Source organism: Pectinophora gossypiella, chromosome 20 (genome assembly GCF_024362695.1).
Source record: "Pectinophora gossypiella chromosome 20, ilPecGoss1.1, whole genome shotgun sequence".
NCBI lineage: Eukaryota > Metazoa > Arthropoda > Insecta > Lepidoptera > Gelechiidae > Pectinophora > Pectinophora gossypiella.
Window position 1 is genome coordinate 3,593,903 of NC_065423.1, and position 24,735 is coordinate 3,618,637.

At 39.1% G+C, this 24,735-nt stretch overlaps 1 protein-coding gene across 8 annotated transcripts in view; it reads right to left on the reverse strand.

Moving 5' to 3' along the window:
• Positions 1 to 24,735, reverse strand: part of LOC126375859 (myotubularin-related protein 4) — a 93,511-nt gene that overhangs the window by 10,354 nt on the left and 58,422 nt on the right. For all 8 annotated transcript variants that reach the window (XM_050022925.1, XM_050022924.1, XM_050022923.1 and 5 more), the window contains 14 exons: positions 17,213 to 17,386; positions 13,482 to 13,657; positions 10,968 to 11,163; positions 9,451 to 9,590; positions 7,717 to 7,906; positions 7,175 to 7,371; positions 6,621 to 6,813; positions 5,855 to 6,040; positions 4,751 to 4,918; positions 4,175 to 4,295; positions 3,445 to 3,547; positions 2,209 to 2,320; positions 1,543 to 1,713; positions 190 to 348 (listed from right to left, as the gene is read on the reverse strand). In XM_050022925.1, coding sequence (XP_049878882.1) covers positions 190 to 348; positions 1,543 to 1,713; positions 2,209 to 2,320; positions 3,445 to 3,547; positions 4,175 to 4,295; positions 4,751 to 4,918; positions 5,855 to 6,040; positions 6,621 to 6,813; positions 7,175 to 7,371; positions 7,717 to 7,906; positions 9,451 to 9,590; positions 10,968 to 11,163; positions 13,482 to 13,657; positions 17,213 to 17,368 — 2,268 coding nt within the window. In that variant the 5' untranslated portion in view covers positions 17,369 to 17,386. The remainder of the gene's footprint in view (positions 1 to 189; positions 349 to 1,542; positions 1,714 to 2,208; positions 2,321 to 3,444; positions 3,548 to 4,174; positions 4,296 to 4,750; positions 4,919 to 5,854; positions 6,041 to 6,620; positions 6,814 to 7,174; positions 7,372 to 7,716; positions 7,907 to 9,450; positions 9,591 to 10,967; positions 11,164 to 13,481; positions 13,658 to 17,212; positions 17,387 to 24,735) is intronic.

Genomic DNA, 24,735 nt, shown 5'->3' on the forward strand with positions numbered 1-24,735 from the left:
GCTCAGGTACTTAAACCAATGAATTCGACTTTTTGAAATTAAGAGAATGAAAGAAAGAAAAATATTTATTCGGCAAAAAATACATATTTACACATTACAAAACTACTCACAACCTGTACAGCCGGGGAAAAGAAGCTGCAAGAAAAACTTCGGCACAGGGCCGTAGACGAGATTTAAAAAAAAACTCACCTCAGCCATTCCAATAACATCTCCGTAGGCGTCACAGACGAACACGGCGGGCTCCTCAGGAGTCTCCGTGTCGGGTGAAGTGCCCACCCTGATGACGCTGTCGGTCATCACGTCCGACTTGCCCGATATGTCGGATGACACGTCCGACACCGGAAGCACCTGCAACGTAAGGGTGATTGAAGAAGGAACTGTTTTATGAAGAAAAAAAGTTAGGGATTGTTAACGTGCGTGACGTTCAGGTATCGAATCCGTCGGAATTGGTGAGTTTTCCAAACGAGCCATGACGAGATAACGAGCTGTGCTGATACTCCAGGAAGAACGCTTGTCTCTCACTATGAAGTCACACGTTCAATTCCCAGCACGGGTATGCACCAGTGATTTTCGAAATTGTTTTTAAATTCATATTTGGATCATACACGATTATCACGTGCTCAGCAATGAAGGATTACATCTCGCGGGAAACCCACATTCCCAAGAAATGTATTGGGCTGGTTTTTCCTACGCGGTTTGGAAGATCAGACAGACAGTTGCGTCTATAAAAAACTGGACCTGTCGAATCTTCAGGTTAGGTAAGCGGAACCTGTGAAAAACGGGATAAACTGATCCCGTTAGCTGAGCTATGGAGATGATGATGATGATATTGTAGTGATATTTTGCGCTTAGTTCAAATTTTTTATGTGAGCTCATTTTATCCATAAAGACCTGGTGGTGGTAAGAGTAAGGGAAAAGCAAATATTGAGAGTTATTGAGGACAGAAGAGGCAACATGACTGAACACTTAAGACACAAGGACTTTATTATAACTATCATAGAAGGAAACAAGGAAAGAGAGGAAGGGAAAGACCAAGAAAAGCTTACATGGCAGATTAAAGAGAAGGCGAACCTCGTGTCTTATAAGGAAGTGAAAGAATTTGCCTTTGATAGACAATAATTGAGAATGCTACTCCGACAATAGCGTGGCTCTTAATTAGACTACTTGACGATCTAGTCAATTGAGATACTTTTTAAGAAACGTCAAAACGAAAGTTTTCTTTGGAGTATGTATGGAAATACTGTCCTGTGGCATCATCAATAAATGCGGTCAACTGTCGTACTCATTATTACTTAATTCATGAATAAAAATAGAAAATATGTCTAAAAGTAAAATGAGATTGATTTTTGATCAACCTAGACTGGCTTCTATTTGTAGATTAGCATTTATCTTTAACCGAGTCAAATAACCTATGTGTGACGATGAAAGACCTGGGGGGTTAAAAACGCCAGATCGAAGCAATTCATCTAAAAAAGCAATACTGCAATTTGACATTTGCGCAAATAGCACTGGTATCGACTCTTGGACATCGACTAGAATTACCGGTGGCGTGTCTCCGTCGGGGCGGTTGGGTCTCCGGCCGTCAGGTTCGTCCGAGTCCACGGCGCCCCCCAGCTCGCGCTCCAGCGAGGAGGAGCCGCTGGTCAGGTCGCGCGCCACGCGGGGCGAGCTCTCGAAGTGGTCCGGGTGCAGTCCTGATACCTGGGTGCAATGCTGTTGGCAATGTCTAATTGTTAGCAAAATCAATAAATATTATTAGGAGTCACAATTTAAATATTAATAATTAAAAATTCAAAATTAAAGTCTAAACTTACAATGGAAAAATTATAAAAGCTCAAGATAATTTAAAACGAATAAATAATCAAAAAGTAATTAATAATGAGTATTACACTGACACCAGTGTTGATGGGGTTGGTAATCCACGTCACAATCCACACGATAGAAGAGGAATAAGTATTTTCTAGTAATTTGGAAACGCTACTATTAAAACTATAGAAGTTTCATACAAACTTTATCACTTTTTTAACCCCCTTAGGAGATGAATTTCGCAAAATCCCGTCTTAGTGAGCACTTACGCCCATGCAAAATGTGAGACTCCTAAACACATGAAGTTCGTTAGATTTCGTGATGAGTGAGTCAGTCAGTTAATCTATGACCTTTCACTTTATAGATGCTATGCTTTAACATCAATACATTGATGGGACCTACCTGGTCGGCACAGTTGTCAGCAGACAACGGCAGTACGGGTAGATCATCCACACAGCTGTCAGTGAGTGTAGCGCGACACTCTCGCTCCGCATTCACCACCATTGATAGTTTCCTGGTACATCAGATGACAACGTTATAAGCTTCTATATAAAATTGTGGGATAAGGCATGAAGGAAACGATTATTATTTCTTTAACTTTGTTTATTTAAAAACCTTTTACAGTCTTCTACGTTTTCCTCTTTAAAAACAACCGTCCGCCATTTTTCTTTCATTCCTCAATTCCCTCTCTCGCTCACTCGCCGCTCTCTCTTTAACACACCTTTGCATTACGTTTCATTCAGCCTACCATTCCTACACTCTTTCAGAGTCACCTTTTCAAAACCACTTTTCGATACGAAGTCCTAAGATGGATATGATAATCCGGGGGTTTAAAAAGGCCACATTGAAACAAAGTTATTTGACATTTGTCACAAAATTTCTAATTGAAATATTGCTTTAATAGATGAATTGCTTCAATCTGGCCTCTGTAGATTAGATTAGATAACTTAGTTCCGCCCATACACGATAGATGGCTCTTATCGGTCCTGAAACGCGCTATCAAAGTTTTCACCGCGCGACGCGTATATACATAATATACAACTTCCAACGTTACACCGATCCCTAATCACACTCCTACTTGTGGCCAGCGATGTTTGTTCTTTGCTATTTTCGATACCCGGAAACATCGCCAGACCCTTTTTTTTTGACGTGACTTATTGTAGATTTGCCGCAGATGGCATTAACTACTTGGCCAGACAAACGGGGAGCGCTGAAGGCTCTCACCCGATACAACGTTTAAGACAACAGGCCTGAGGGTGCCCAGTTAGGCCCGAACCTCGGCTCAGGGCGTCGTCTGAGAGGAAAAATATTTGAAAGAATTAATCGACCCTAGTGGGTCGATAGCGATAAGCGCTGAATGGGGGAAATCGTCAACCACGCCGGCGGGGTCGGTATCGGGGTCCTGAAGTGTTTGGTGTCGCGAGCTGATTGGCTGCCTCTATGGCTAGAGGTCGCCTGACCCATTTCCCTTATCACACTATTCCATTCCCTATTCTATAATTCAAAGCCACTTCACTCCTACTCCTCTATGGTCTCATTTCTATTGTATTTATTCTATTCTCATGTATCTTCTGCCAAACAAATCCTAACTTTAAAAATATTTAAATTGAATCTAAAGTCGAATAGTCCAAGACTTACATTACATCAGGCGCTATGCTGGGGTCGCTACACCGTCGCTGCGCAGTCCGCTTTTCTCCTTCACTCAGTAGGTTATCACAGGATCTCGTCTTAGTCATTAGACCTATAAGGAAATCATTATTATGTAGCATAATCAGAAGTCGAGTCCTTATTTGATGTGATATGTAGAATGCTTTCAAATTAACAGAAATTGATAATAAACTCAGTGAGGTTTGGGTACTTAGTACATCTTGCGATGGATGTACCTCTGACTGCTCCGATATAGTCGTGAGCTTATGTTACGTGTTTCAAATTAACATCACATAAGATAACAAACAGTCTATATAGATCATACTGCTCACGTACCAATTCTCTGTTGTCAATTGTGCATACTCACTCCACTGCGGATTGATGCAGGTATTGTACGGGCCGTAGTTTACAGCTCGCACAGTCTTGAAGTTAGTTGTAGTTAAGTTGTAGTTCTATCAGTTTGATAGGGGAGTGCACGGAAGTTAAGTTCAAAGGAAACATACGTATTGTCACTTTCGATGTTTATTGCACACTAATCACACGATACAAGTAAATGCGCGGCCACGGAAACTAGGTCGCCGAGTCCGCAGAAATATGTTAAGGTATTGTACCGTACAATATCCTGTCGCTGTAGATTTAAGCCACCAATTTATATCCTTAACCCTTTAAGCAAGAGTACTAGGAGCGCAGAAAGTACAAGGAAGTAACGTTTGAAGCTTACCGCTTTGAGGCGGCGGCTTATGCACGGGTGGCGGGTCGAGCGTGTCGCTGTCGGGCTGCTCGGCGCTGAACATGCCCCACCACACGCGCATGTGCCGCACGCCGCACTCCGGCCACAGCACCTGCACGGGAGTTATGTTAGCCTGGTACTTCGCCCACTATAACACATACCTTTTTTTTATTTTTTGACGTGATACTTGACCGGACAAATGAGGAGCGCTGATGGCTCTCATCAGGTACAAAATTTAAGACAACAGGCCTCATTCTTAGTGTGTCGTAAGTGTGAGTGAGACACAGTCTGCATGTGCTCACTAAGACCCAGAGGGGGGTGAGGTAAATCTAGCTTAGCGCCTGATAAGAATTAGTGCGGGAGTGTTACCGTTTTATACGTAGTATTATTCTTTATGCTTCTGGTTTGACACCCAGGTTGAAGTAATTATTGTAAAAACGTGACAATCTACATTTTTTTACGTTTCCCAAAAATGATTACATTGCGGCATTTTTGAAAATTCACCCACATATCGTCAAGTTACGGTTTAATTTAACTTTATGGTATTTCATGACTTTTGCTACCGACCTGTTCAACATGATGCGGGGAATACAGATGGTTCCTATAGGCCGGGGCTCGCAGCAACTGCCAGACGTGTGCCGTGTTCTCTGTGACGCGCGCCTCGCTCCTCTCGCGAGACGTGTTGCAGAAGAATGTGCCAAACATGCATGAGTGCACGTGTGTTCCTAGCTTTATCTGTGAAAGAAAAAATACTGTCATACCGTGGCCTCGGTAGTATCGAAACGAACAGCTTTTGGGTTTTAAAAACCAGTTTTTTTTTTAATTAAACATAGGTTTTCATTTAATCACAATCTCATCTGACGATAAGTGAAGATGCGTCCAACAGTGCCCACACGCTTTACCTAATACAACAATATGTATAATATTAATCTACAAAATAAAACAAACAAAAAAGATTTTAATAAATATAAAATCACTTTAGCAATATGCTACTGCGGAAATGTGGTCACGAAGTACCAGGGCGCCATAGTTCTGCAGTAGTTCGCTGTACACTCATTTGGCCCGCACGTGATAATTATCGACTAGACGTCTGACTGATATGAAACCGTTGTGACATGAGGTGGCATGTTGAAATTATACACAAAACAAGTCTTATTACTGCAGTAAAGCTGTAGGGTGCTGGTTCATTATCTGCTACTTGTAAAGTGAGCAAGCGTTCGTTAATCATAACAGTAATTGTCGGTCATGATGTACCAGGGCGCCATATACAGCAGTAGTTCATCAGATAGAGGTTCTTTATAGGTAAGCCTCATTGAATTCGAAGCTACAAAGGTTCTTATTGAATGCGCTACGGGAAGATAGTTGGTTCCTTCCGTTTGATGTTTGGTGTCAAGGTACCAGGGCGCCATAGAGCATTGAGCCATCGCAGAAAGATGGGGCTCGCGCTCGTTGGTTTTAACTGTATTTGTCGGTCACGAAGTACCAGGGTGCCATAAATAACATAGCAGTCGTTACCTCACAAAATAAGCGTCATTGATCTCGAAATTGCAGAGGTACCATGTAACATCATCTGATGCGTTTCAGGAAGATAAGCGTCCCTTCGATGTGACTGTATTTGTCGGTTACGAAGTACCAGGGCGCCATAAAAACTATAGTAGGTAGTTAACTCACCAGATAAGCCTCATTGAACTCGAAGCTGCACGGGTACTGGTGCATCATCTGGTGGACCACGTCGAGCCACTGCAGGAAGATGGGTGACCGCTCGTTGGGCTCCTCCGGCCCGAACTGGTGTCCGCAGCGGTCCGCGAACTTGTGTCCGAAGTCCAACCACTCGCGCTCTATTAGCACGCGGAAACCCTGGGGGAATGAACGTTAGGTTAAATAGAAGTTTTTTTTTGATATTTTAGTACACAAATACAAGCATCCAAGTTAATACTGTTGTAATCAATGTATATCATAGAAGATGAATTGAGCTGGAGATTAATTAACTACAAACACTATATTGACCATCGTCAAACCACATCCAAATTCATTGTGGTAGACAATAAATAATTTGAATTTGGATGTGGTTTGGTTTTTTTTGTGGTTTGATTCGGTAGTGGGTAGATTTAAAAAATAAATATAAATAAGAACCCTGCGATCTGCCGGTTAACGTACAATACCACCCAATCATAGAGTTACTACATTCTGGCAGATTTTGATAGTGGTTGTTTGGATGAAATTTAGAGCAATAATGCCTTCGATTAGAACTATGTGTTGTACAAGTTTCGTATTTTTATTATACCACTCTACCGTCTTGTATGTACGTACACTTGGAACGCAATAAGATTTTGATTCGATTTTTTTAACAATTCAAAAACACCGTCAATTTTATCTTTGTTTGTTGTGTATGTGTGTAGATGTGTATAAGGTATGTGTATATAGTGTATGGTGTTACCTCGACAGTGCGGTAGTGCGGGTCGAGCACCAGCTGCGCGGCCGCCACGATCTGAGGCGTGCGGTCCCAGCCGTCCGAGCAGTGTACCAGCACGGGCCGCCCGCCAAGGACGGCGCGTGCCGCCACGCACGCGGCTCGTAGGACGCCGCACACGTATTGCAGCCACAGCGTGCGCTCTAAGTTGCTGTGCCAGCTGGGGAAGAAATTATATCCGTCAAATTAGGCCGATAGGCGCCTCGTCGAAATCACTTTGTGAGACTGTCCTTTGTTTATAATTCTATGCGTCGGAAGACACGTTTAACTCCAACAGCGCAGAGGAGCAACGCAGCAGTGGGACACATTTAGTCTATTTATGTTTATGACATACTTTTTACCATACGTCAAAACGAGTCTCTATAGAATTTGTATAGACATACACACATAAGACGTCATCAATAAACATGGTCAAACGTCCTTAGTAATTAAAACTAGTAAATTGGTCAAAAAGGTATTTCTCGGTCACGAAGTACCAGGGCGCCATACTTCAGTAGGCAGTTCGACGTAAAATTACTCACTTGGTCTGGTCGCTAGGCTCTGCGGTAAGCGCTCGCATCTGTTGGAAGCTGCGTCGAACGTGGTGTATGTTTGGTAGGCACATGAACTGAATGTCGGCATTGGGGTAGTACTGTTGACATTCGCAGCCACCACCCCGCGCGCGGTTCGTCACTGCTGAGGCGTACGATCGCGCGTCCACTATTAGGAGTTTTATTTGCTGTAATAGGAATGAAACAAACTGTAAAACGCGAATACTTAGTTTACTATCTACTAAGTAGTTCAATTTGTAGTAAAGTCCTTAGCTATTCAACCAATGTTATGTAATAGATATTGATATTTTTGAACTGAGTAGGCAGAGAGTGCTGCTCGTAGGTAAAGTGGCTACTTGCAAAGAATTTTGTTTGCCCCTCTTGGCACAAAGTTTGAAGAAGGACTTCTGATCTTTTACGTGTCTCGCATCAGATACCTACAAACTTTTTTTAAAATAGAGACTGACACTGAAAAAGAAAAATATCACTGACAATAACGGCGTATATTGCACGTGAGTACCAGGAAATCATACCTTGTTGGTGTTAGCCGGTTGTACGCCCCGGTCAGCTTGACAAGCGCTGACGAACGCCGCTAGCAATCTCTCGTCTTCGCTAGACCGCCAACCGAGCCAGCCCACTTCTGGCTGAGAGGAGCGCGCGATTACGGCGCCATTGCCGCGGTGTCGCCACACCACCGCCGGAACGCGGCGCATGGCGCGAAATCTGTGAAGTAAATATGGCGTTGTGAAAATATTACCTACACAAACGTACAACCTCTTTATAACATAGCATAACGCCTGTACCTCTAGAGCGGTAGGCAAAAGTGTACAGTATATACTGTAACCACTCCTTGCCCGTTTTGTTTAAGTGCCATGCAATAGGGGGCTAGATAAGCCTATTGTTATTAATCGGGTACAAAGCCTGGAAACCACATTATATCAATTATCATATTTTTAACCGACTTCAAAAACCTTTTTTTTAACTTGGTCAAAAATAAAATCAATAATTTGGCCAGTATTTTGGTAGCGAAAGTACTAGGCGAACATAAACCACTAAGCGTCCTTCTGTATTACTTTGAAATTCGCAAGACGAATGAAACTTTTCACCTTTCGTTTTATTGGCAAGAAAAGCCGTACTTTAATATAAATTTTAACAAGTTTCGAGATCCCTCAAAAGTTTCGCAATTGAATTTGATATCTTTATCTTAGGTAGACGAGTCGTTAGCCTAGTTGTGCGCGCGGGTAACAGGCGTAACGCGTTAGATAACGTTAGTTAGTGATATCAAGCACATTTTTACTTGTTAGTAAATTTTTACCTATTAACTTACTGGAAATTTTGCTTTCCTATTTTAGATATTTTTAGATATACTTAGGATATAAGTAATTTTGACAAAAAAATCAGTAGTGAAAAACAACGTAGGCTTTTCACTTGCGATAGTGATTCTAGTTAACAAAACATCGCAATAAACACGCTGGTTTCAATCCATTTTTGGTCCACATTTTTTGCCGGAATGAAATGAATTGAAAGTAATTGAGGCTTTTGTCAACAAAGGTTCGGAGTTTGAACACAATAAATGCTTGGCTTGGCTACAAGGTTTTGTTGGAGAAAATTGTACAGGGTTACAAAATACACGTTACCAATACAGTTACTGAGAAATTGCTACTATATTCTCTGAAACGAGCTCTAATCTTCTTCCACCTCACAACCCGTGTGGAATACTAACCTCATCAACCGTGGTGTCAGGGTTATTATTGAGCCGCCATAGGCCCCTGACATGGCTCATGTAACGGCTACATACTTACATCAGTAAGTAGTAACCGAGACCAACGGCTCAACGTGCCTTCCGAAGCACGGATCATCTTACTTTCTGACAATCACGTGATCAGCCTGTAATGTCCTAACCTAACTAGGGATCACAAAAAGACTTTTGTGATATGTCCCCACCGGGATTCGAACCCGGAGCCTTCGGATCGTGAGCCCAACGCTCAACCACTAGCCCACGGAGACCGTTACGAGCTCTAATTAAAACTGAATAAATACCTAATGAAAAGAATACTTTACAATCGACACTAATAAAGGTCAACAGGTACCAAGGCATCAGAAGTCAGTAAGCGTCTGTTTCAAGCGCTTGTAGTCGAGATTTTCGTCGCCGAAAGACACTGGCACCACCAGCAGCGGAGGGCATAACTTTACACTCGGCGTTCGTAGTCAACAGGTACCAGGGCATCAGAAATCTGTAGGCGTTCGTTTCAAGCGCTAGTACTGACCTGGCAACGGAGTCGAGATCCTCGTCGCCGATAGACGCTGGCACCACGAGCAGCGGAGGGTATGACGGACACAGCTTGTACTCTGCGTTTGCGGCCGTCACCCGCCACGCGCTTTTCACAGTAAAACCCAGTCTCTCCACCTACGGGAAAACGAAAATAAACTCAAATCGGAAGCCATTTATTGGCAAACTGTGATAACCCAGTTTGGAAATCGTAGTGTCACAGCAATAACATAACATCACGCCTTTATCACCGAAGAGGTAGGCAGCGGTGTGCCCATGACATATCCATCCACTCCTCGCCAACTATATTTCAGTCCCATGTGATATGGGGGTGAGTCTATTGCCAATAACCGGTCCCAAATCCTGGAAACCACGTGATATCAATCAATTCAAACTTACAAAGTCGAATTCAGTGCTTTAGAACTCGAGCTGGGATTCCAATTCGTGACACTAAGATGGAAGTGACACTGTCTCTGAACAGTACTATCACAGGGATCATCATCATCAGCCGTACACACGACGCCCACTGCTGGGCATAGGCCTCCCCCAAGGATCTCCACGACGATCGGTCCTGCGCTATCACAGGGATAATCATTACAAATTTGGTCTAACAAGAAGTTGGTAAAATCTAATCATCTTAGTTATAGAGAACGTACATATCCTGCACTTAAGTTATCACTCTACTTAGAAATTCTCGACGGTTCACGACTAGGAAAACGTGACTATTTTATCTTAAAGAATTATTATATTACGGAAAGCTATTCCGGTTATGGTAATCTGCTCGTATTTATAAGGCGTTACTTTGTAATCTTCCTAGTTACTTATTCTTATAAGGTTTGCATACGGGAAAATCACTAATACAGTTGGCTCGACCATTATAGACGGCGATACGGCTCACCTATCACGTTGGTCTAACTGAAAGCTCGGTGAGGGTAGGTACTTAGTTCTTCCTGCAGTCGATGTACCTGTGACTGCCCCGATTGAAATATTATCGTGAGCTCATGGTTGTTATGTTAGAAAAGATTTTGGCCCTTTAATTTTTTAAAACAAAAAACACTTTTTATCGTAAGTAAAGTAAGTAAAATGTATATCTTTCATAAAAATACAGAAAATACTGGTACAATAAAAACCTCACAAAACCAATTCCTCGGTTTGTCAGTGAGTTCGCTTAATGTTATTATGTTTTAAAATCATCATTCATCATTGGCCTTATACGTCTGTTTCAGACGATTTATGACGTCATTGCCTCGAAGAAATGCACTTTCTTTCATGGCTGTGCAAGCCAATCCTAGAGCGGCAAACTCTACCGCACACTCTGCAGGAGAAGTCTCCAACTGGTGGATTGTTGTCGGTTTGATGGCGTTTCATTCTCCTGCTCGCCAGTGTGTCAAACCAGGTGTGATCATGAGTGTCGCGTCCATCGAGCACACGCTTCTTACTTAATAATAGGAAGCCCTAGATTTTCGCATGTCAAGTACCAGGCGATGAGAAATAGCAAGAGCTCGGTCGACTCACCTCGGGGCCAAACCAATGCCGCTGGGGGGTGTGCGAGGCCCGCAACAGAGCCCTATGGACGGACGCCGGGGGCTGTTCCTTGGCCCACGCTGCGTACGCAGCCGCGAACGTCTCCTGGACAGACCCCAACGGCGAGAGCGCGGTGTTCAACCGCCGCCACCACTCCACACACTGTTCTCCGGTGGTAAATGAGCATCTGAAATGATTTATAATTGATTTGTTAATATTTTTCGTCACATCCACCTTAAAAATTTCTTCTCTATTCGTTTCTTGCATGAAGTTTTTAATGAGAGTCCATAAGCAAAAGTGAGAGTTGCCTGCCTGTCCCAATGGGAAATAGGCGGAATCTTATGTATGTATGTGTATCCATCTTAGGACTTGGTATCAATAGCGGTAATTTATCTTCTAATTATTTGAGGCCCTGCCCACCTTATTAGGGATTACGGGCGCGTATATATTGATGTTTCGATATTCGATTGTTTCGAATTTATGATAGTTAATCTGCGAACCAACTTTAAATTAATTCTAAACAAATTACTTGATAATAAATTACAACTTTGTAAGATAATTAATAAGTACACAAGTCTTCATTAAAGTTGATTGAATTCATTATATTAATTGAAAATGAAAGTATAATATTCAAACAAGAACCTTTTGCCGATCAATAATTAATTTCGGTAGTAACCTGAATTCGATATTTCATAAACAAAAAGTTATATTCGTCTCGGGTCGACTTCAAATAGAAAGTAAAACGTGTCAAAGTCAGCAATTTCTTTATTCTATATTTATAATCTTGTTATTGGCGGAAAATTTCAGTGAATACGCTTTCATTGTACAGTTGCTATGCAATTATCGGTCGCAGGCCTCGATTCCTCGGTTTTATCTAAATATACAATTCGGCTTCTGGTTGACACAATTTACTTTTATGTTAATATTTAAGACTCGATAAAATAAATGATGATAAGATTGTTTTTAAAATAAAACGTCCTTTTTGTGTATACTTAAATTAACTTCAGTGCTAACTGTTACTGTAAATAAAAAAAAAAACAAATATCGAAAATATCAACGTTTAGCACATAGCACATATTATGACTAAATATTGATTGTACAATATAAACATTTTCTGTGTGCTTCATACTTAAAAAATAATTCACCAGTATTTTTTACAATAACAAAATTGTACACCTCTGTAAGTAATTTGATATGTTCGTGTTAGGAGTGTGCATGGTCACTTCCAGAGCTACAATTGGGTAGTTTCCTAGGTGAAAGATAAATTATGAAATTCTGTTTACTAAATAAAGACAAATCTAAAGGTGACAAAAAACGTTTTCTTTTTTCTATTTAAATTATTTATGAATTATAACAAAGAAAAATGTAATAATAATTGCGTTTAATAATAATTTTCTCACGTGTATCTATGACGTCACAGTGTGCTTTTTCATACAAATTCCGTAGTAATTTCGTGTTTTGACGTTTATTAAAAAGTAACTGATTTGACCAGTTGGAAGCTAGCCTATTACAAACAGTGGGGGAAAACTTTTCATTTTTTTAAAGAATGTATAAGGCCGAGGTTTTTATTAAAAAAGTAAATAATTCAAGCTAATTCTATTTTAAATGTATACGTATATTTAAAACTGACGATATCGGTTTAAATACACAAACTTCAGAACCGCATTGTAAAAACGAAAGTTAACAGTCTGTATCAAAAAGTACTAGGACGACAGAGCATTGTAAGAGGTACAGTTTAGTTGCCGTACGTGCTTATGTGTGACCAAATAATGCAGAAGTAATGTAATTAATTAATGAAGTATATTTTTATAAAAAAAAGAAAAAAGGTTTAGTACGATCTACTCTGAACCGACGTGCGCGTATGAAACGATTGATGAATGTGGCGGAAGCCAGATAAGTGGTTCAGAATCGAAGCAAATGGCATTCCATAGTCTATACTTACCTCGGTGGGAAATAAGCGTGAGTTTATATATGTTTTTATCAAATATTATTTGATTAAATAACATTTTTATTATAGCTTTATATATTCTTTTGCACACCAGAATTCTGATTGTTCAATAACAACTAAGTATCTTATCAGATTATAAAGAAAAGAAAGGGGGTCTTTGCCCAAGCATGTTATAGACGATTATATTATGATAATAATAATAACGATAATGTCCTGAATCAATCATAGTTTGATTAGGACATTACAGGCTTATCAGCCGATTATAAATAAATAAATTATCTGAAAGTAAGACGAACTTTACTTCGGAGTACGTTACGCCGTAGGTCCCAGCTACTATTTACTGAAGTATGTAGTCGTTACGTGAGGCATGTCAGAGGCCGAGCGAGTTCTTTTTTGCAGCTACTTTAGTGAGAAGCTGCAGTAGTTTTAGGCGGATGAGACATTCGTTATTGAAAAAATACGGTTCTAGTGTAACTATGTTACCAACAGAAAAAATATATTTTTGAATTCAGAATCCACACGGAAAAAAGAAAATTAATAAAAACAGAGCTACTCACTTCAGTTGTCGTCCGTGCTTGCAAAGAATGGCGAGATGCAGCAAGTCCCGCACCTCGACGGCGTCTATTAGCCGTAACGGGACCGACGCGCCGGGCCCGCTTCGCCGCCTCGGTTGAGCGTGAAGCCGGTAGTTGGACATCGCCACCGTGCCGCCGTCAGCTGTCCGCCCCACCCACTGTTGAGAGAGCGTTATGTGTTTATGACAGCCTGGTACCCGTTACTACTAAGGTTGATACCCAGTGAAAGTGTTGAGTTTTAAAAAATACAAGATGTGTGTATTATGCCTTATTGTGGAGCTCGGTGGCGCAGCGGTAAACGCGCTCGGTCTGCGATTGTTGAAGTTAAGCAACTTTCGCAAAGGTCGGTCATGGGATGGGTGTCCACAAAAAAAAATCTCGAGCTCCTCCGTGCTTCGGAAGGCACGTTAAGCCGTTGGTCCCGGCTGCATTACCAGTCGTTAATAACCATCAATCCGCACTGGGCCCGCGTGGTGGTTTAAGGCCCGATCTCTCTATCCATCCATAGGGAAGGCCCGTGCCCCAGCAGTGGGGACGTTAATGGGCTGATGATGATGATGACACTACCTACTTACCTGCCGCCCACCCGATTTGCTTACACTTCCCGATCGATACGGAGACACATCGGGCCCGATAGATTGGGTATTGTAATAAAGACTTTAGGTTAACTTTGGTTAATGACAATTTGCGAACGATTTCAAAAAGCGACAGTTAAGAATGTATGTTGACATGTCTGTTATCATTGTCACAGTCGTTTTTTGTAATCATTTGCAAATTAGCTAAGGCCCCTGAAGCAAGCAAAAATTGTCGACTTTTAACAGGTAGCACAAATAGAGAGAGACATCAGTGCTGATTCCTGTACACACCATCTACTTTTATTTCAAGTTATACCTGTCATTTTCTTATCCGCCGAAAAGGAAAGGGACGGACAATCCACAGGCATAAAATGAAATGAATTGGAACACACGTCAATTTTAGGCAGAAGTTTAAAAATACCTGCCAATATTTTATATTGGCCAATCACCCAACTTAAGTTGACAGCACACGTCAATCGGATTGCTTAAGAACGAGATGCCTATTTTATTCGCCCGGGTAATTCATTCATTTTAAAATTAACAGTTGTCAATCATCTGTCTCCTTCCTTTTCAGCGGATAAGAAAATGATAAAATCTTATGTGCCTGTATCGATGCCGGTGAGAAGGTATTATTAATATTCTGTGATCATTGTTGTCTTATATTTTAATTGATTTTAATTGTTTTATCTGATTCTATTTTATTTTATTTATTGTTTTAAGTTATTTGAATGAATGTTTTATTATCTAAATTAGGGATCATTGTTATCTGAAATAAAGAATTTTTTTAATTAAAGCACATAATAACGGGTTCTTACCGCGTTTAAATGGGGATATGAGACTCCTGATATTTCGACACTATGTTGTGTTCCCGTTATTATGTGCTTTAATTATGATAATAACCGCGTAAACTTAAAACAATGTAAGAATTATTTTTTTTATAGAATTAGGATGTGTCTGCAGGAATCGGGGCCATTAAATTGTTATTATTTCAACGTATTTCGCAACGGGTGGTCCTCTAATATCTAATTACTGCTTCGCCAAAGTGGGAGTGTAGTGATTCATTGTATCAAATACAGAATGGGAGTCTATAGGCGATTATTTGTAGCTATTTAATTACCAGGGCCTCATAGCACGTGGGTGAGCGCACTACATACATAATATTGTGTCTTATATTAGTATAAGTAATTTCTAAATAATTTGTACGCGTATGTATGTCTATCTATATAATATTATACGTTGAAAGTCTCTCTTGTCACGTAGGTCAGCTGGAAGAAATCTCTTTGTTTAGAGATAAGCTTGCCTGTACTATCTGTTTTCTTTGTATGTTTCTTGTGTCTGTTTCATTGTGTACAAATAAATAAATAAATAAATAAAATAATGCATATTACAGAAGGATGTTTTCGTTATCACATGGCGGTTCATTCAACCCAAAGCATTCGACCCGGTGACCTCGACAGATGCTAGTAACTTATCTATTACGTCTCATTGCAAAGTGCAAAATGGTCATAGAAATCTAAATATAAATAAATTATAATTTTCAAACCACAAAATAAATATTATTATGACGCAAGTAACACAGGAAAATAATACTATAGAAGGAAAAACGATTTGGCTTCACATTAATGTATACAACAATACAGACTCGTAAAACGTTATATTATATAATATATCTCGAGCGATATAAGTATAAATAACCAATAAGATATTAAAGATTATGTTTTCCTTATACGATCTTTGTTGCTCTACAAAGCAAGTTACATCGAGTATTTTGTATTTACCTAGACAAAAACATTGACTTACCCGAAATGTCATTAGCTCAATATATTTTAAATTAACTGGATAGGGTATATACAGGGTGTTAGTGACATCGTAACGAATACTGAGGGGGATGATTCAGACCATGATTCTGAGTTGATATCAAGTGGAATTTTCGGTCGCAAAATTCATGTTTTTTTTTTAGTTTTTTAAAATTATTTTCAATTCTATACTTTTGCGATGAAAAATTCCACTTGATATTAATTCAGAATAATCAACTGTTTCATCCCCCTCAGTATTCGTTACGATGTCACTTACACCCCGCACAAGTACATACTGTACCCATACAAGTAGGTATGGGTGTTAGTGACACCGTAACGAATACTGAGGGGGATGATTCAGACCATGATTCTGAGTTGATATCAAGTGGAATTTTCAGTCGGAAAATTCATGAAAATTTTTGTTTTTCTTTTTATTATTTTCTGTTCCATACTTTTGCGACGGAAAATTCCACTTTATATCATCTCAGAATCATGGTCTCAATCATCCCTCAAAGTTTTCGTTACGACGTCACTAACACCCTGTATGTATTATAAACGAGTTATAAAAAAATGTTACCTATTAATTAAATACGAAGTCTGTGCTTGTATTTTTTTGAATAGGTATCCCTATCTAGCTATTTATTTTTGAGAATAAAACATTTTTAAACCTACTTTCCAATATCTAAAGGTCATCATCAACCCTTGGTTGATAAACTCGGTTATCCACGTCACAACCCACACAATAGAAGAATGTCTAAAGGTATGCAATAAAGTGTCAATATGCCACCAATACCAAGAACCATAAACGGCTAATAATGCTTACTGGTATTGCAGTGGGATGTAGAAATTACAAACAGCAATGCATTGACCATGTTAGCTTACTTAACGTAGCAGAGTGAAAATTCACACATGTGTTATTTGGAACGCATCTCTACCTTTTGAAATGCAATACTAGTACCTAAGTATTTCCCAAGTGTAGACGACTTGCTAAAATGTCGCCATATTTAAAAGGTGCATTTGTTACTTGACATAAGTTCACGACTACAGTCTACTTGGGGTAGTCAGCGGTACATCCATATGTACCGTCACGAGTACTAATATGTATATACTTTGAAACTATGTCACATTAACTTTAAGTACTTTAAGTCTCATTATATGTCAAATATGATAGTGCGACAGGATTCTAAAGTAGGTACATGATATACATGATATTGCTCATGACTGTACCTACGCAGACCTTTGTATGCTCAATAATGATCCTGACACCAGGTTTGATGAAGTCGGTAATCCTCACAACCCACACACACAACAGTAGAAGATTTCTTTGAAAACTTAAGCTCACCTGAACGAACTCCCCACATATGGGCGTGAAGCCGACGTCGAGGCCGGGCTCGTCGTAGTGTGTGCGCAGGCGCGGATATAGATCAGCGGCGCGGACGCGGTGCGGCGGCGGCTCGGGCTGCGGCGGCGCCCTACACCGCTCGCGACCGTCCGTCATGTCGCTTGACGCTGGGACCTGCGACAACAGATACAAGCACTTTAAATTTATATCGCTAGACATACACATATATAATGTTAGATAGATAAGAATCGATCAGCCTAGTCTACTGATACATCACTAAGCTGATGAATGTCACAACACTTTGACAGATCTAATTCTTACCGCGCATTGGAGCTATTGTAAAATGTTATCTCTATTGAAATACAATCACTAATTGTACTGAACTAGTCTTTCTGTTTCATTTAATAGTAAATATATACATAGCATAACCTCACGGCTAATCCTTATTGGAGTAAGTCAGAGGTACATCTATTACAAGATGAACTAAGTAAGTGCTCAGCGAGATTTCGTTCAGACCAACCTGATAAGTCTTAAGGCGTATTGCCGTCTATAACTGTGTTAGTAAACTGCACTGCAAGTACTTACACACGATGATACTCATTTCGGATTAAGGCAGGCGGAGATCATAGGCGTAAGTGGGGGGGGGCTCTTCCGGTGGGGCTTGAATAGACAGTGCCCATCGTAGAAAAAATAGGTTAGTCGATCTGGACTGTTGCCCCTAGACAGAATCCCCAGGTACGCCACTTTAATTTGCTACTCCGTCTTGTTTTTGGTTTTGGCTGAGGATTCAGTGCCTTATCGTCTTGTTGAAATTGTATATCGTGTCTTAAAAGATAAGTTTATAATTACTAATACGTACAATCAAAGCGCAAAAGATCAGTCACAGTCTAAGAATTATAATGTCGAGCAGAACGCATCGTATTTGTTAACAGTGGTGAAATTATAATTTAAAAATTATACAGGGTGTTAGTGACATCGTAACGAAAACTTTGTGGGATGATTCAGACCATGATTCTGAATTGAAAAAAGACAAATAGAGTCTAGATTGATTTGATTTTAAGAATATTTTAGCGGACACAAATGATATTGACTTCCAGTGCTGTTTTAACTTCGCCCGCAAGCTCCCTATTTATTCTGACAACGTCTAAAGAACGAACAAAAGCGACGACACTATAGGTACAATTAGGAATAGAAATATATCATAGGATTAGGAATATATCGAAACAAAATATTTACACTGAATCCGCAAAATACCTCTAGGAAACCAGATAACCTCAGGCAGGATACGTCAGTGTCGAAGATATACATGTCTTCAATAAACAGAAACCACTTATCTGACGTTCGTCTCTAAGCGGACTTGGAAGTGAACTATGTACTGAAGGCGCTAGGACTCGATAAAGGGTCCTATTTACAACAGAATCTCTTACTGATAACGAGAAAGAGAAAGGATATTATTTCCTAGCGCCGTCCTGCTTGAAAGAAGGGTCTAAAGTAACAAAATAATAATTACCTATCACATAATGTAATGTGTTACGTGTTATCCTGTTCTGGGTTTATCTAGTGAAGATATTATATGTTTTAACAGAAACGTAAAACGTCTTGAAGACGGCAAAGATTTTGTGCTGCCAGTGTTACTAATACCAGATCTACGTTTGTAATGTTACTAACAAAATAAATATGCATATTTTTAGATGTCCGAAATAAACTTTCATTATTCATTATTATTAGAAATAGCTAGTCCGTGATGCTATTGGAAGGACTGCTCGAGGTTATAGATAATTCAATTAAAAATATGATAAATAATTAAATAATGGAAAGTAAAAAGCACAAGAAGAACATTTACTTTACGAAAATGACCTCCTTTCATCAGTTTCAATCTTTTATCAGCCTTGCATAATATGACTTTAAAATTTTCCATTAAACATTTCTTACATACAGCCGTTGCTACTTTCCTAATATGGAAACTGTGCTGCAGCTGACAGAGCTGACAACAGAGACAACCTTTATAAAAGTGTCATTCCTGATGACATATACTTATTGTACATAAAATCTGTAAAATCTAAGGTTCAACAGAGAACTGATTGAGTCTCTACACGATAAGGATTACGTCACTTAATATTCTATTATGGTATGTTACTCACATCTACTCACATATTCTTGTCAATTGTGACTACCTACGAGACATTCTAATCTTTAACTTTGTTGTTTATCAGCATTAGATCATCCTTTCGTAAAAGCATCTTCGTGTTAGGATAACTCAGGCATAAAACACTTTTATTAATTTTGTTATTTCTTAAATATTTTATACTAAATGTAGATTCATCGTCAATAAGTTCGTGTGAGTTGTACGGTCGATGACTGATTCTGGCAGAGGTATTATATATCCGTCCCATATCACTGATAGAGTATATTATATACTCAGTTGAAGTTGTAGCAGCTTTTAAAACATCAAAATTAGATAACATATCATAGCATGTATCAGTATAGGCAGAGATGTACAGTATATACATACACCCACTCTTCAGGTATGTTCAAGTCCTATGTAGTAGGGTGTGAGCCTATTGCCATTACATAACATAATATAATAACAAGCACAAATCCAACAATTCACGTGATATCAATCCAAACAAAACATAACACCAAATATCCAAATTATCTACGAAATAATTGTTTATATAAGTTTCTACGGTAGAAGGCAGTAGAAAGCGACCTTGCGTCAGCAAACAAACATTTTATATCCACTGCTTGTTAAGCCGTTACGTGTTTAGATTCCTTAAGCGGTTTGGGCGTGTTGGCTTGAGTGGTTTTCCAGTGCAACGCAGCATTTTTATATTTGTACACATTCGAGTCCACGATAAAACAACTTACGAGTACTAACTCAAGATAAATTAACCAACCGTTCAAGACTAGGTATGCATAAAGTAACAGAAGCTGTAAATATATGTTGAAATTTCTAACGACAGAGCAACGATCCACCAAAGAAAAATGTAGACATATTCTCAAAGTAGGTTACACTAATGTATTATTAATGATAAAACACCCATACAGCATCTTGGACATGTAACATCTAGCGTTGCATAAACGCATCTTATGCAATAAATAACTGAGAAGGTTATTGCTAAAATAAACACACTTTATTGCTGTTTGTCCGGTGCACAATGTTAGTAGAAGTACCAGGAAAGCATGACAACTAAGTAAGCAAGATTGACGCAACCATCGTCGCCAAATATGTTTGTAAGAAACGTCAAGCATTTGGGTATTTAGCAATCGTTTTTACACTTGTTTGAATGTAAGAAGCCTGTTTTTGTCATAACACATTATACAAAGCTGCATTCACAATATGTTATGGTAGTCAGGTGTTGCAAATGAAGCTCTATAAAGTCATTGTTCAGGTAAGTCAATCAATAACAATGTTATAGTAATTCTTTAACCTACCGTTGATCAATCAGCTCCGCTTGCATGATCCTGATCATTATCGAATCGTTTGTTTATAAATAGATTTCAATTTTTAGTGTTCAAGACTTTCTAGCTTTTTAATAATTTTGTTGCAGATACTGTATCTGATTTTTTTGTTAATTATTAAAAGAGAAAGAAAGTCTTGAACAAAAAAAAAATCAATTTAAAACAGACAATCACTAGCATTGTGATTGATTGACTTACCTGAACAATGATTTTATAGTTTCATTTGCAACTCCTGACTACGTATTTACAAATACCGATACTCATGTCAATATGGAATTCCACAAAACAAAGTGAAAGCAAGTGGCTGACCGTCCTCTCATGAATGCAAAAAATGTACAACCGGCCAATGGAAAGGCCCACAAACAACATCTGTGAGTATCGTGAATGGATTTTCAATTGCTGCAAGTTTTTGTCGTACTCAAGTTTTACAATTTCTTACTTTGAGTTGTTGAGTGCTTGATCGGGGTAACTTTCACAAGGAGATAAAACAAAAACGAAAAAAAAACTTACTACACAACAGCGGCTTGGAGGCACAAGTTGAAGGCAGTACAAAAATACAATCGTAGTACCAGGAGATCATAAAACACAGACAATGCCGCGACGCCGTTCGAATGTAAACAAAGAAAGGTGTCAAATGCTACAAACATTAAAGGTAACCCGTTGCAGTGCACATGAGTAGTACTACTCAAAAGTTTATTTATACCCGAGGCAATAAACTGGTCGTAATTGGTGTAACATTCCGTGGTAATGATGTAATGCGTACCTCCAAGCGGTTCACATGTACTCCTCAGGCCTACACTTAAACGGTTATGAATCACTCAGTTCGGTTGGTTATTAAAGCCACTAGGCTATCATTTGGGTCAGCAGAATGCTAGGGTACTTACCCGTGGCTATCTAGCCAGGAAGCTTTTTTGTAATTATTATTACATGTTTTTTTAATAGCAAACTGTTTGTTGCTGCCATTGAGGGCTTTTGAGCCTTTTGACTAGTTAATAATATGGTGGAAATTCTTATAACAACCTCGAAATTATCTAATTTCTTTATTCGTAAATTAATTTCTTTGCACAAAAATGTAGAAAGTTCACAAAATGTATGCAGAAAACATGATTAAAGTCATAATGAATAGCTAAGTAAAACACATTATGGAGTAACGAGGTTTGTCAACAATAAATAAGAGCGCGTAGTGGGCGCGCCCACGGTTCGTTTAGCGCATTCACCCTGCAGGCCAACAACTTTTGCACACCAAAAAGGTTACAAAAACCAGACTGCTATGAAACTTTTTCATTGCGATAAAAAGTAAATTGGTGTCGGAGCTTTTTTATAGTACCGTATCATCCGTTTGGACGTGTCGCTTGAGGCGCACAATGGAATCAATCTCAAACTAACATTCCAAACTTTATTACCGATTTCGAAATCGGACTAGAAAAGCAAAATTTGCTAAAACAAAACTGATTGATACGCAGAAGAAATAAACGGAAGAACGGAGTTCAGTGCACGTGTCGTAGACTATAAAGACGAAAGTGAACAAACACACTGTACCCAGTTCAGTTGCAGTCTCTATAGTAAAACGCAAGCAATCATTAAAACAGTTGTCGAAATACGTGCGGGTGGGCGCCTAGCACCGACCGACTAACCAACCATTTTGAAAATACGACCGCAACTAGACTTTACTGCTCAGTAGACGTACCGCGAGTATTGGTGGTGTAACAGACGAATTTCTACCACTGGTCGTTCACCTCAGAACGAATTAGTAAAACGAAAAAAAAAAGAGGCATCGAAGATACTAGAACGCTCAACACATACAAATTTAAACTAACAGGGTAAATAAATAATGAATATTTATGAGAGGATCTTGAACTTTATCCTTAAGTATTAGGGACGAAGTTTGTTTAAGATAAGCTAGAGGTGATTTTCCATCAATTCGACGGTCTCGTCAACAGTATTAAAATACTTGTCAAATATTTCAATGGGCTTCAATTTATGCTGGACAATTTTGACATTGATTATATATTCTGCCTGATTTCTTTCAATTCAAATCGTTATGTAGATTTGTTTGTCAACGCTTTTCTAATATACAATTTTGAATAAGACCTACAAGGTACTCAGGATGAAGACGTAGAATGAGATTTTGTAAAGTAACATAAAATGACAAAACTAAATGGATTTTCAGTTGCTAGAATTGAATACAATGCAGGTCATTCTCCATTCAACAGAGAGTCAAGCGCACCAGGAACTTATAGGATTAGCTAGCATTAGCAACGTTGTCTACGTTGCTAATCAGAATGTTCTCCGAAAATGTTCATTCACAAAAGACAACAGCAACACAACGGACAGAGATTGAAAGTTGTTACCTAGTTAAATAACTTAATGAAAGCCATTATTAGAGGAGCGAGTCTGAGAACAATCTCACCGAAATACGTTAATGTCTCCATTCAAAACAATGTTTAAGTTAATAAGGTATTGTCTACCAGCGAAATAAAGTTGAACTGTGAATTCCTTTGTCAAGAAAAAAGTTCGTAATTTGATATGAATGCTGTTCGTCGTGAATTACGAAAGTTAAATCAAATCAGAATCAAAAGCTTTTAAAGTATATTTTTTAAAGCTGTACGTTAGAAAGCGGGTACCAGGAACCTAAAAGTAAAGAGAACATGCCAATAATTAATGTAAAGAATGTGAGCACAAGGACGCTGCCAACGTTCCCGCCAAACTATTGGCCAATGACGGAAAAGAACAGGGGCAAGCCCTCCATTCAGTAACGGATGACTAATACGGTAGTGTGCGTAGGAGATAGATATAGAGGCCACCGTGTGGGCAATAGCGATATCCGGAGTTTCCAAATGTATTTAAAGCCAATCGATAACATTAATGATGTTCGCAACCTGGTCAAGAAATGTATATTTACTCGAACCTTATTGAAAATCTGACTATCACTCCAGAACTAGGCTAAGTATAAACACAACTCCCGAAAACAACCATTAAGCTTTACCAGGCGATCATAATAATTCAGTAGGTATACTGAGCTAGTTCTACATAGTCGTAACGGAATCTGTATCTATAACATGCCATGAATGGAGCGACAGTTCCTCAATGATAGCGTTTGTCATTCATCGGCAATGGAGGCCGCCTGGCGGAATCCAAAGGCCGAATTATATTCAATGCTTTATTTGTGTTGATGGTACCACTTCTACTATTTTTTATAAGCTTGAAAACTTTCGACGTGTGTAAGTAGAATCGAGAAAAGGCGTCTGTTTTATCAAGATCAGTTCCATCAGCCAACGTGATTTAGTTAAACTTTAATCATTCAATTAATTAACGATAATCATTTCATAAACCTATGAAAACAATGTTTTCACGTCCAATTTACCATTGAATAGAAAGTGAAACCGGGTTTAAAGTACAAACGACTTATCTACATCTATGACGTATGTCCATACAATGGCGTTGTGGACTTCCTGTGGATGTCGTGACAGGGTCTCAGCAAACAAAGGAGCCATGCGATAAGTAATTCATCGACCGTAGTTACATAATGACAGGAGCATGTGCACATGTGTTTAATCATAGTTGAGTCATTTCAGTTGATAATTGGAATAACCTACATATAAAGCTTAGGCATAATGTAAACAGTTCATATACGTCATCTTAATGGTTGAAGAGTTCTTTTGATGATTTAAGGGTGAGAGTAGGATTTTTAGCATGCTGTAGAATAACTTGTTGGAGAAGGTAACGGTCAGAGTTTTCAAGTTGGACTCTATTCTACTTGGGCGCCCCAGTTCATATCTACCCAACGATAGTGACCCAAATACGAACAAAAATGTGTTTTCGTTGTCACAATCAAAATATATCACAAATTCACGGCACTTGATAGAATGCGCTGTTTCCTGGTACACAATAAAATGCTGTTTATGTAAATTATTCTTTGTCAGCTTAAAGTCGATTGTTAACCTTGCTGTAGTTAATTTAATCTGGCAATTTTTACCAGACAGATAAAAGATCACGGCCATGACATCTGCATATCAACACGCGTTTGCAAGACCGTCAAACCGGCCGGTACTACCAATATT